Source organism: Megalobrama amblycephala, linkage group LG2, assembly GCF_018812025.1.
Source record: "Megalobrama amblycephala isolate DHTTF-2021 linkage group LG2, ASM1881202v1, whole genome shotgun sequence".
Lineage (NCBI taxonomy): Eukaryota > Metazoa > Chordata > Actinopteri > Cypriniformes > Xenocyprididae > Megalobrama > Megalobrama amblycephala.
In genome coordinates this window covers 62,760,416-62,773,074 of record NC_063045.1, presented here as the reverse complement: position 1 = coordinate 62,773,074, position 12,659 = coordinate 62,760,416, and the positions used below count along the sequence as shown (strand labels likewise).

The 12,659-nt window shown below is 38.8% G+C and overlaps 2 protein-coding genes across 3 annotated transcripts; both read left to right on the top strand.

The window, feature by feature from the left end:
• Nucleotides 1–1,271: 1,271 nt before the first annotated feature.
• On the top strand, nt 1,272–6,638 carry tiprl (TIP41, TOR signaling pathway regulator-like (S. cerevisiae)). The gene is made up of 8 exons (XM_048181436.1): nt 1,272–1,423; nt 1,734–1,858; nt 1,942–2,121; nt 2,197–2,296; nt 2,368–2,499; nt 2,574–2,669; nt 2,757–2,819; nt 6,302–6,638. The coding sequence occupies exons 2-8, from the start codon at nt 1,746–1,748 to the stop codon at nt 6,431–6,433; spliced, it is 816 nt and encodes a 271-aa protein (XP_048037393.1). The 5' UTR covers nt 1,272–1,423; nt 1,734–1,745; the 3' UTR covers nt 6,434–6,638.
• A 1,920-nt stretch (nt 6,639–8,558) lies between these two features.
• Nucleotides 8,559–12,635, top strand: riox2 (ribosomal oxygenase 2). Of its 2 annotated transcripts, none has more exons than XM_048181434.1 (10): nt 8,559–8,704; nt 9,606–10,092; nt 10,172–10,291; nt 10,468–10,596; nt 10,738–10,841; nt 11,426–11,528; nt 11,619–11,787; nt 11,865–11,953; nt 12,048–12,182; nt 12,271–12,635. In XM_048181434.1, the coding sequence occupies exons 2-10, from the start codon at nt 9,661–9,663 to the stop codon at nt 12,430–12,432; spliced, it is 1,443 nt and encodes a 480-aa protein (XP_048037391.1). In that variant the 5' UTR covers nt 8,559–8,704; nt 9,606–9,660; the 3' UTR covers nt 12,433–12,635. The 2 variants fall into 2 exon arrangements, with proteins under 2 accessions (XP_048037391.1, XP_048037392.1); XM_048181435.1 differs by having other exon boundaries at nt 8,682–8,700.
• Nucleotides 12,636–12,659: the final 24 nt, after the last annotated feature.

Below are 12,659 nucleotides of genomic sequence, written 5' to 3'. Positions count from 1 at the left end.
CATCACGTATTACTCACCTGCACTTCTGTCAACCTCTGCTGGTATCAATAAACCATACTGTTTGTTTTACATCTGCCTCTGTCCCTTCTGTACTGTAACAGCATGACATTCTATCAAAATTATATTTAAGGTAGATTTATGATAAAAAATTTGTTATCCTTAAGTGACCGTGCTGATGATTTTACACAAATATCTGCAAAAATAACATTCTTAGAAGTCTTTTAAAATGATCACTGTTCATGTGGCAGAATAGACCAAAGAAACACTGAATATTGAGTCACTTAAAGTGTAGCACTTGATCAGTGTTTGTAATACAGTTTGTCTGTAATAGTTGACAAACTCACCAGGAATCTAAATGTTAAATGATTAAGCTTTGCAACTAGCAAAGATAGACTGATAAAATATATAAACAGAAACTAATGGTTGTTTTATTGAGAAAACATATTGTTTTTACACTTTTTTTACTGATGTGAAATGTAATATAAATTAAAGAATGATTCTCCTGCTTTTTGTGTAAAAAAGACATTTACTAAAGATTAATAACGTAACAATAACCTGCATTCCTTTTCCTCTGAAGAAAATAAACTCTAAACATTACAGTCAAGAGGTGGAATAGCTGAAGTCTGTAAAGAAAGAAAGAAGAAAGTAAGGAGAGATTGTGTGAAAACCTTCTTAAATGTTATTTATTTATATTTGATTTGATTTTCTTCTTGTATTGTTTGCCCTATATATATTCATTCCCCCAATGCATGTGTATATACATACAGTACATAAATACATATTTATACATAACCATTTTTGAAAGTTGATTAAAGTTTATATTAAAGATTAATACATTTCACAGTTCAAACCTGATTGTTTTTATCCCCACTACAGAGGTGAGTAACAAACTACATTTACTCCGCTACATTTACTGGAGTAATGTGTCTGAACTTCTTGCCTTGTGTGTGTGTATATGTTATGTTTTGTCAGATGTTTGTTGATTGTTGGTTTGCTGTATTTCGAGTGTACTTTTTAACATAATAGGACTTGCTAAATGTATTGTAATTTTTTTATTGTTATATGTTTTCTTACTGACTTTTAGGGTGACTTTTAACATCTGTCCTGGGACTGCAGATGAAAAATAGCCTTCTGGCTAACTCTGGCATATTGGCAGAAATGTTTATTAATATGCACTGTCCCTGTAATAAATTTAAAAAAAATTTTTTTTTTGAAAAATGTGTACTTTTAAGAGTAGATTTAAATGTCAGAAATGTCCATATAAAGTCAGAATTGCGAGTTTATACAAAAGGGGAGACCGGTAGAAAAAGTTTGGGAACCACTGTGTTATTCAATATCAGAGCCGGAACCATCAATTGTTGTTCGCTCGACATCGGGAGGAATTAGAGGTTGCGCTCTACACATACATGGAAACGGATACGAGGTAAGAGTGAATTATGTTTGTGTTCGTTTTTATCCATGTTTTTACTCCTGTGCTTTGAACAGTTTTAAAGCAATCGATGTATGCATGTCAGGTTTGGTCTCTTTTATCAACTGAACGACAAAAGAGCATTTAACCGACCGCGAGTCTTTAGTTTGATATCGAGTCCACATTGAGACATTAATAAACATTTATATAAAACATACAGTTTTACAGTCTATGGTCGTGATCAGTGAAAGATTCTGTTAATAAAGTAAAGTGACACGTTCGCTTATTAATTGATTTCTGTCACATTTACAATGCTGTTCTTCAGCTCATCTGCAGAATGTCATCGTTGATTTCACATGGATTTCGGAGCAGTAAACAGGACTTCAACTTTGGGCCGTGGACAGTCACAGCTGTGAAGACTCATATCATGAAGTCTAAAGATATTGAGAGGTGAGTTCATGCAGGTTTTGATGTTGAAGAAATTATATTTCCGATGATAATATGAACAGCAGTTGAGTCTGATTCTGTCGCAGGTTGGCAGAGACGATGCATATGCCGGCTCTGCCAGAGATGCTGTTTGGTGATAACGTGTTGCGCATTCAGCACACCGATGGTTTTGGGATTGAATTCAATGCGATCGACGCTCTCAAACGTGTCAACAACATGCAAGACTCTGTGAAAGTGGCTTGTGCCCAAGAGTGGCAGGAAAGCAGGTAGAGCTTTGTGTTATTCATTATAGTCTGATTAGATGCTTTCATTCAGGAGGAATCTCTGCTGTATCCATACAGGGCCGACTCGGAGCATTCGAAAGACGTGGTGAAACGCTACGATTGGACTTACACAACCGATTACAGAGGGACTTTGCTTGGAGAGCACATGCAGATCAAGGTATTCTGTGCTTTAACAGCTAAACTAGCTGAATGTGGAGTGTCTCTTACTGACAAAGAGCTTGTGAACAGGTGACGCCGACCACAGAACGGATAGACATGGAGAGGCTGAAAGCGCGAGAGCAAATCAAGTTTTTCGAGGACGTGCTGCTGTTCGAGGACGAGCTGCATGATCACGGCGTGTCTATGATCAGTGTGAAAATTGTGAGTTTCATCGGCTTCTTCTACAGATTTGCAGCATTAATGGTTGGCATATGAAAGATGATGTGTGGTTTCAGAGAGTGATGCCCACCAGTTTCTTTCTTCTGCTGCGGTTCTTCTTGCGAGTGGACGGAGTCATGATCCGGATAAACGACACGCGTCTTTATCACGAGGTAAGTCGAGAACAGAGATTTCCAAGTGTGGAATGCTTTATTATTCAAATATGATTTTAGTGTTTCTTAAACTTCATTGTTCTGCAGGCTGGAAAAAACCACATGCTTCGAGAATTCAGCACACGTGAAAGTAAAATATCAGACCTCCAGGTGAGTGCTGCTTTAACTGCTTATTGAAGAAATAGTTCACCCAAAAATGAACTTTTCCTGATTATTTACTCGCCCCAGGCCATCCAAGACTTTCTATCCTCAGCCAGAGAGAAATTAAGGTTTTGGAGGAAAACATTGCAAGATTTTTCTCCATCTAATGCCAGTGAAAGCGGATCAGTGTAGTCCATTGTTAATGGTCTTAAATTAATATTTAGGCAGCATCAAATTGATCCACACTATGCTACTGGTACCAGTCGGCACTTAAAAAAATGAATGTAACCAGCATTTCTGCAGAAGCGGGTATATGCGGCACCCGCTGATGGACGCTGCTTTCAAACAGTATTCTGATTCCAGTTCTGGAATGGGACACTTTTAAGGTCAGGAACTGGATACTTGTTATAAACTTAAAATTTCGATTCTACTTATTGATTTCTGTGTGCACATTTTCAGATAAACCAGATATTTTTTTATTTTATTTTTTTACACGTCATCTGCCAGGACCTTCCTCGCTAATCTACATAGCAGGAAGCGCTCAAGTCTGGCTACACTTTGTGAGGTTAGAAGCTGAAAAGCTAAGTGTAATATTTGTGATAAGCTAGCTAATATGTTACAAAAGATCGTTAAAAGATAGCAATCTCGACTCAAACACTCACACGATCTTATTCCTAAAAGACAGTCTATTAAACCTTTGACAAGTTGGATCACAGCGAACGTTCAGATCTGCGTTGGCGTTGCTGATCCAGAGCTGTTGTCATGTACAGTCTTTTCAACCACACAGTATCATTATTTCTGTCCTACAATAATTCATTATCACAGAAGTACTGGGACAAAAGTTTATAGTTCGGAAATAAAAGCTGATGAACACTGAATAAACAATCAATGGTAGTGATCAAAATATGGTAAATCACATTTTCAAAGTAATTTGACGCTTCAAATAAAGATTCTATAGACCCCTTAATCGCCTACGTCACTGTGACGTCACCGCTCTAGCTGGAGGCAAAACATAAATAAGAACTCATAGCGGGCGCGCTAAAAGTTTGAGGTTTTGACTTTAAAATGTCGTCTTGTTGTGTTTTAGACAGCCAGAATAGAAGGAACAGGGCTTTTGGTTCAAAACTAAAGTTTTACCAGATCCCGGCAGACATTCCTTCACAGAAATCAAAAAGATAATTGTGGTTGAAAGCAATACGGCGTACAGACTGGACGGAGACGATCATAAATAATACTTGTGTTTGCAGTGCACACTTCATATCAGGTAAAATAATCGATGCATATGTAATGGTGTGTTGGTTTTATCTAGTACAAATCAGCAAGTTTCTGTTTTATAGGTGAAATGTCGCCAACTTTCAGCACACTAGCTAGTTTAAATGTTAAACAAACATACAGCGATAGATGTGTGTGCCATCCTTTGAATGGTCTCTTAAAATAATCCACATTGCTAGCCATAATCATAGTTAGCCCAGCGTTAGGTTACATTAGACAATAAGCCTTGACAAAATTCCCCGAACCACCCGAAAGTAATTCATATGTTGTCTAGGAAATATCCAAAACTTAAGTTAATTTACAAAAATAGCTGTCACGGTCCCGCAGAGTCAGTGACTGTACATATTCGGACAGTTCTGAACCTTCTTCTGCATCTATGTTTAATAAATCGCTCCTAAAACATGCTAGCTTACGCTTGTCAACATTGAGTCCAGTGTCTCTTTTTGCCTCCAGCTAAGCCCCGCCCACCAAGAAACGTTGCAATGTTTACAAACTTTTAAGGGGTCTATTGATTGCATCATTATGCCAGTAGGTGGCGTGACTGTTAAAAAATATATTTCATTGAATCATTTCATTCAACAATTTAAAAGAGTTTGAATTAGTAAATATTTTTAAATAGACTGAAGCAATAAACTTTTTTTTCCTAATGTAAGTCATTCAGCCTTACTATTTCCAACCATTTCTAACACCTAACCTATAGTAAATTACATATTATTTTGTTTAGTTGTCTAATGTTTTTTCCTTCAGAATTGTGGGAGAACCGTGATCTCTCTGCAGCTCTATTTTGCACACATAAATCTCAAACTAGTCCTTAGTTTTTTTTGTAGTCTGCTGGTTTTTGTTCATGGAATTCAGCTGTAATTTGTGGTATTCTGACAGAATAAATATGTTTGATATCTAAATGTTTGACTTAATTTTTTTTTTTTTTTACCACATTGGAATTGAAAACTGGAAACTAAATAAGAATCAGAATCAATAAGCGGAATCAGAATCTATAAAATTCAAACAATACACAACCATAGTTGCACCATTAGCGCTATCTCAGCGTCATGTCTCTCTCAGTGAATGGGACACAGATTTTACTAGTAAAATTTATATAATGAATAATGTGTCAAATAATGTTCTTAGTCTTTTCTTCTTGTTGGGGAGACTACAATAATTTATATAATATGTAATAAAAATTATTAATAAATACAATTTATTGTGTAACCAAAATACCAATGATGCCCAAAAGAAAAAACATAGCGTGTGACTTTTAATTATAAACAAGCCCGAAATACACCGGGACTCTTATTTTAAATGTCTACACAATTGCAGGCTGATCCTTCAGATTCTTACAACCGTCTAAAACATTTTAAATAAAGGTCATAAAGTAGACATTGTAGTAATTCATCAGCTTGAGTTCATTAGCAATCGCTTGGCATAAATCTGCGCTTTTCATTGATTGAGAATTACTTTGAGTCTGAAGCGCTGTTGCGTGAGCCTGTAAAGTCTATCTGTGGGAAGCACTAGTTGAGCACTGTAGCCAATCACTATCATATCTGTCGAGCGCATGATCACAATGGCCAATCAAAGGTGTTAATCAGTAAATCAGAATCCGCTTTTGTTTTGCTCAACACAAGTTATATCTAACAAAGGGTAAACACGATGTAAATAAGACATTCATTGTAAAATTGTAACGGGAGTTTTCGTGAGAGTGCAGAATTCAGTGAGCGTGTGCTTTAGCCTCCGTGATTATAAAGGGAGGCTTTTCTCCAAAACCTTAATTTCTGTTCGGCTGAGGAAAGAAAGTCATACACATCTTGGATGGCCTGGGGTGAGTAAATAATCAGGAAAAGTTCATTTTTGTGTGAGCTATTCATTTAAACTAGGTGTGTCTGAACACAGTCCTGAAGGGACTCTGTCCTGCAGAATTTATCTCCAACTTTCCTCAACACACCTGCCTGGAAGTTCATAGTATGCCAAGTAAGACCGTGGTCAGCTGGTTCAGGTGTGTTTAGCTGGAGTTGGAGCTGAGCTCTGCAGGACAGTGACCCTCCAGCAGCAGGACTGGACAATCCTGCTTTAAGCAATGAAGTGAAGGCCTTGACGTGTATTAACACTGATTAAACTGCCAATTTGTGTGTGATTTGGAGAGACGGTGCCTCATCATTCTGGATCTGTGCTTCATGTACTTCATGTGCACTGACGTGTTTGTATCTCTGTCCTTGACTTTGCAGCATGTTCCCCCAGCGATTTACACAGACCCCAATGAGATCGCACAGCATTTACCACTGAAACTCACCGAGTGTGAGAAACTAGAGTTTCCAGACAGAGCGACGCAAGAGGAATCCTCACCATCTCCACAGTGACGGGAGAAAAATCAGAGCAAAGCTAAAGCTCGCTAAAGACTCGTTAACCCGGAGCTGACGGACGTCGATTATGAACACATCTGATACTGTTGTGTAAAGTCTTATTGTGTAACTTTCATCAAGGTGCAGTATGTCTGCTTTGTAATGTAATGTTTGTTTGATCTGGCTGTCATTGGAGAAGATTTTATTAAAATACTTTAAATGATTTCACCAGATTGGGAAAATATGTCCAGATATATAAGAATGAACTAATACTAAAACGAAAAATAATGACTGAAAGCTTGTATTAATAATGAGGAACTCTTAATGCTGGTCTGAAACCTGTTGGAAATTGGCTGATATCAGTAATCAGTGACTAATGCTGCTTTCACGTGTTATAAGATTTCCTACTTCCCGCTTCTGAAGTGTGTTGTCTGAAAGAATAGGAATCAGAGGACAACAGGTTTATTCTTCCCTATTTCTTAGGGAAATCGTATTAATGCCAAACCGTATTGATGAAATTTAATTTTGAATAAAATACAGCATCTCATTTACTGACAACCATATAAACATTCTCCACACTATCCAGATAGATTGTATTTGAGCGAAATTCCATAATTGGCAGCAGTCTATTTTTGCTATCAAAATTATCTCAGAGTTTCCCAGTAGTAAATATGACTTGAGAGGGTGTTCATTTCCAATTTCTGACTAGGAATTTCAGAGTTTAAAAAAAAAAGTCAAAAGTCTGAGTAATTTTGATGGCAAAAATAGCCTGTATTTGACAAATTCCATAATCGTCAAGCAAGCTATCTAGATAGTGTGGACAATGTTTATAAGGTTGTCAGTGAACCAGATGCTACATTTTATTAAAAATTACATTTCTTCAATGCAGTTCGGCTTTACAGTTTCTAAAAATTGCTTGGACACTAAAAATGGTACTTGAGGCCACTCAGTGAAACCATTGCTCTCATATAACGAATCTTCAGACCAAATCTGCAAAAACTGCAAGCACATTATCTGCTTTACACTCAGTTTGCAATTGTAAAACCAACTTCTTACAAAATGTTAAGAACAGCTCTAATGTTTCATTCAAATGTCACGCTCATTTTCTGATCTCACCTACAGTGATCATGTGTGAAAACACAATTTGTTCACTTAGAAATCAAAACTCATTGTTTTGAGAAATAAATTATTTTTACCCCCTTGCATTTCAGTTTACTTTGTAAGTATATATTGAATATGCATACAACTCATCACCTTTATTTCTATATCACTTTATACAATACAGATTGTTTCAAAGCAGCTTCACAATAGTAACAAATTCAAATTCTGCTGTAAAGCAGCTCTAAAAAGCCAATGTCAAGTTCAGCGTTCATTCATTTCAGTTCAATAACTGTAAAGTTCATCAAATGTGCAAGAACTGTGTATACATACTGTACATACAGTTTATTTGTGCACATGTATGTGTGACTAACTCCTGTACACTCCACTGTTTTACATTTGTCATATCCATGTGTAGTTTGACAGGTACATGGCATGAAATAGAATAGAATTAAAATAATTTTGTGTTAGCTTTTGCAAGAGATGTGTGACGTTTTGCATGTTGTGTGTGTTTTGTTTCGAGAAGATCCATAGTTTGAGACTGTGTAAGCAATAGTAAAAAAAAAAAAAAAAAAAAACATATGAAGAGTTTCGTTGCAAAATGAGATAACTCCGTTTTTTAAATTTTTCAACAATCTTGTTTTTTGGTTGTGCATTCCAATTAATATCAATTCAACTGCAGTTGGTTTGTTTTGATTTAAACCTTCATAACTTAAAAAATACAGCTAAGTAGCACCATAAAACAAAATAATAACATGATAACATAATAATAAACATGTTTTGACAAAAATGTTAAAAACGGAGTTATCTCGTTTTGCAACGAAACTCTTCATATATATATATATATATATATATATATATATATATATATATATATATATATATATATATATATATATATATATATATATATATATAAAGTTTATTATTTACTTTACCTGAATAAACCTTAGTTCTTTTAGACAACACACTTGAACGAGACGAGCTCGTAATCACGACTTCTGAAGTGGGAAGTAGGAAATATCAGAGAGCACGTGAGGGCAGCGTAATAAAATCGGCATACGCCACATATTTTGCTGTGATTATGAGCTTGATCCAAAAATCCAGGAACGGTGTTTAAAAGTTTCCACCCGGTGCGTTTCAAATGTGACACAGGAGTCTGTGCACGTGGGCCTGTGAACGATGCTGTCAGTGAGTATCATGTTTATCTGTATTTCGACTGTTAAACGAACGAGTTATTTTCTGACATATAAATTATGACGGCCCCGTCTGTCTTGTCGAATAATAAATGCGCTTAAATATCTTATTCAACTTTTATTTGTTAAGAAATTCTTTCGAGCAGAGTGGGAATATTAAAAATGTCTGATTGTCTTCATTAGGTTTTGAAATTGAAACCATACATTTAAAGAAGAAGAAAACTAAACAACACATTAATTTTAAGTTTGTCACTATTATTGCATTAGCTATTTATTTGCAGTTTCTTGTTTCATATTTGCATTTTCCTCTTAAAATGCGAAAATAAGATGTCAAATCATCACTTGCATTTTGTATTTTACATTGACAATGCATTTTTAAATTACAACAAAAGGTAAATCAGTAAAATGTATTTTTAGTGTTTGCACACATTTAACGTATTCTCCCTCATTCTTTCACGTGTTGACACTTTTCCATAATTGATCAGTCAAGTTTTATTTAGTCAGTTTATTTCGTGTCTGCAGCTCAAACCGCGATGAGGAATGAATGGATAAAAGCATCCGCTAAATAAATGCATTCATCTGAACTAAATTATTTTAAGCTTTATCTGTGTTCATTATGAACATTAATTCTCACTCTAGTTTCTACACAGTGGCAAGAATAAAGTGACATATATGCTGCCCTCACGTGCTATTGGAACTATTGTAAATACGAGTTTCCTAGTCGGAAATTCCAAGTCAGAGTTTATTCCAGGTTGGCATTGGGCGTGCCATAAACTTTATTAGTTTGTCCAAATCAGCTACACTGTGTCTTGATGTTAATGTACTGCATATTTAAATTTTACATAAATAAAGCATAATGTATGTTTTACAAAGTGAAGATAACATGTATTTGACAGAAATTCCAGAATCGTCATCAAGCTGTCTAGATAACGCAGTGAAGATTATGAAGAGATGCCAAAGAAAGGCAGAAGAGTGAAGAAGTGTGAGGAGGAGGAGGAGGATGTACCTGTCAAGCAGATGAAGATGGTGAACGGCTCCGCCGCTCCGCTGTGCTTCGACTCGCCGCGTGATTTCTTCCAGAGTCTGATCAGTCCGGTCGGGCTGGACGAGTTCTTCCAGCAGTACTGGGAGCAGAAGCCTCTGGTCCTGCACCGGTCCGACGCTGCTCTGGCCTCTTATTACCGCTCCCTGTTTCAGCTGTCGGACGTGAAGCAGCTCTGCGCTCGCGGCCTGCAATACGCCACGGACCTCAACGTCTGCCGCTGCATCGACGGCAAGAAAAAAGTGCTGAATAAAGCAGGAAAAGTCAAGTTCAGTCAGCTGAAGAAGGACTTTGAGGAGAAGAAAGCCACCATACAGTTGCACCAGCCGCAGAGGTTTAAGGTCAGAGCTACAGAGAGCAATACAACAATCTGCATTGTTTAAACCTGCAGCGTTTGTCTGAGGTCATGTGTGTTCGCAGGATGAGCTGTGGCGCATTCAGGAGCGGCTGGAGTGTTTCTTTGGGTCGCTGGTCGGTTCTAACGTCTACATCACGCCTCGCGGCTCTCAGGGTCTCCCGCCGCACTACGACGACGTCGAGGTCTGTGATCCGTCATCATGTCTGCTGCTCTCATCTGTAGTGTAGTAAAGTGTAGCATCTATCGTCACGGTTGACCTTCATATATTGTTTGCTCGTGTGTGCATTACGAGTAATTGATGCCGCTCGTTCTGCTGGTTCCTGAGAGTGTTTGTGTTTGTCTGCGTTCATCTGTTCAGGTGCTGATCCTTCAGCTGGAGGGACAGAAACACTGGAGGCTCTACCAGCCCACCGTCCCTCTGGCCCGCGAGTACAGCCTGGAGCCCGAGGACCGCATCGGCCCCCCGACACACGACTTCGTCCTGCAGGTTTGTGACATCACTGGGCTAAAGGTCACATTGTAGGGGAGCCTCAATCAGCAGGGACGTTGAGACAGGCCAGAGTCACAAAATCAGGCTCACGTGTTTGAATACATGAATCTTCTGCTCGTGTGTCCGTGTTTCTTCTAGGCTGGTGACTTACTGTATTTCCCCCGAGGAACGATCCACCAGGCGGACACTCCTTCAGACGTGGATCGATCCACACACCTCACGCTCAGCACCTACCAAAACATGTGCGTCTCCACGTTCTGATGACGTGTGCTTCTGTTCACAAACATACAGACTCGATTAACCTTTATATTCTCCTATTCACCTTTAACATTGTGTTGTATTCTCTGTTTTAACATTAACAGTTCACGTTATATTTAAAAGAGTTTAACAGAAGTAGTGTGTGAAAGAACGTATTAGATGTGCTTCCCTGAAGCTCAAACAGCAGATTGTGACGGCAAGATCATGAGTTTGATTCGCAGTACACCATCGACGCATTGTTAACGGTCTTCAGATAAAAGCATCTGCCAAATGCAGAAATGGAAACACCCTCAGAGAGTAATTGAGAACATGACATAAATTATATTTTTTTGGGTTGTGTGAAGCTGTCTTTAACCAAGAAATATGCGTCAAATTGACCCACAATTATAATCATGATACATTTTATATGTATATTAACTAGCTTCATGTTCATGACTCTTAATGAGAAGTCACAAAATGTCAAGGAAAAAAACAACCGTTGAATCAGTATTTCTGATCACTTAGTCGACAATTGACAGACAATAATGTAAGCAGTGCGGTTCAGGGAATGTGTGTGTGTGTGTTTCAGGTCGTGGGGCGACTTCATGCTGGACGTGATTCCCGGCTGCGTGTTTGACTGCATGAGGCGTGAGCGCGGGATGCGCAGCGGTCTGCCTCGTAACCTCCTCACGGTGAGCTCAGCAGCACTGCCTCATTTTGCACAGTAGCATTCATTGTGTCACTCTAACAGTGTGTTTGTTCTCTCGCTCCGTGTGTGTCAGTCTCCGAGCGTCGGTCCCGATGTTAATAAGCAGCTGTGTGCATTTCTGCGGCGTCTGGCTGATGATTTAGAGCGGGAGAATCATGAGTTGCGCTCCACTGCTATGAAAAGAGACTTCATCTCGAACCGACTGCCGCCATACCTGCTGGACCAGGCCGATGTCGATCCCGGTGAGTCTCACGGGCTTGTTGTCGCCGCGTTTGTCGATGTACCGCTGATGTCTGTGCCGAATGGGTTTCTCTTCCAGTTGGGAAACCACCATCGCTAGAGGACACTGTATGTATCCGGTTTAAAGAGCATCTTCTTCTAACTGTGGAGCCCAGTCAAGAGAACACTGTAAGAGTCACACACACACGTCATATATATATTCACACACACACACACACAAATATATAGCAAGTCCTTACTGTGTCCGTCTCTCTCCAATCAGGACGAGGCCACAGAGCTGGTTGTGTTTGTGTTACATTCTTTGAAGAACAAGAGAGAAACGCACATGATGGGAGCATCTGATGATGATGATGATGATGATGATGATAATGATGATGAAGAAGAGGTCATCTCACAGGTCTGTCAGCCCACGTCGCATCTTGCAGACTAAAGATGTTCATTTGTGTTGATGTGTCCATTCTCACGCTGAGGTTCTTGGGTTTCAGGGTCTGCGGTTCCCTCTGACACATCTGTCTGCGCTGAAGCAGCTGCTGCACTCCGAACGCGTCCCGGCTGCGCAGCTGCAGCTCACGCAGGATGAAGATAAACTGGGGCTGATGCTGGGACTCTGGAGCGAAGGACTGCTGCGCGTCTGCCAAACATCGTAATGAGCCGTTGCTTTATGTCGTGTATATCTGTAAAACAACTGACACACGATCAGCTGATCCTTCTGCATGTGTGTTTGTGAACAAATTGCAGCCTTACAGCGTCTGTGTTCATCAGAAATGGTTACACACATCTCAGAACTGGAAGCTGTGTAAGCTATGTATTGTAGCTTTATGCTGAATAAAAGAGTCAGGTGACTCATGAAGTCCTGTGTGAAATATTGTGTAAC

What these genes read in the sequence shown, in the direction of transcription:
- tiprl (XM_048181436.1), top strand. Translation starts at nt 1,746, where the DNA reads ATGTCATCGTTGATTTCACATGGATTTCGGAGCAGTAAACAGGACTTC. An exon ending in CTATGATCAGTGTGAAAATT is followed by an intron (nt 2,500 to 2,573) that starts GTGAGTTTCATC and finishes GTGTGGTTTCAG; the next exon opens with AGAGTGATGCCCACCAGTTT. An exon ending in GTAAAATATCAGACCTCCAG is followed by an intron (nt 2,820 to 6,301) that starts GTGAGTGCTGCT and finishes TTGACTTTGCAG; the next exon opens with CATGTTCCCCCAGCGATTTA.
- riox2 (XM_048181434.1), top strand. Translation starts at nt 9,661, where the DNA reads ATGCCAAAGAAAGGCAGAAGAGTGAAGAAGTGTGAGGAGGAGGAGGAG. An exon ending in ACCAGCCGCAGAGGTTTAAG is followed by an intron (nt 10,093 to 10,171) that starts GTCAGAGCTACA and finishes GTGTGTTCGCAG; the next exon opens with GATGAGCTGTGGCGCATTCA. An exon ending in AAGAAGAGGTCATCTCACAG is followed by an intron (nt 12,183 to 12,270) that starts GTCTGTCAGCCC and finishes CTTGGGTTTCAG; the next exon opens with GGTCTGCGGTTCCCTCTGAC.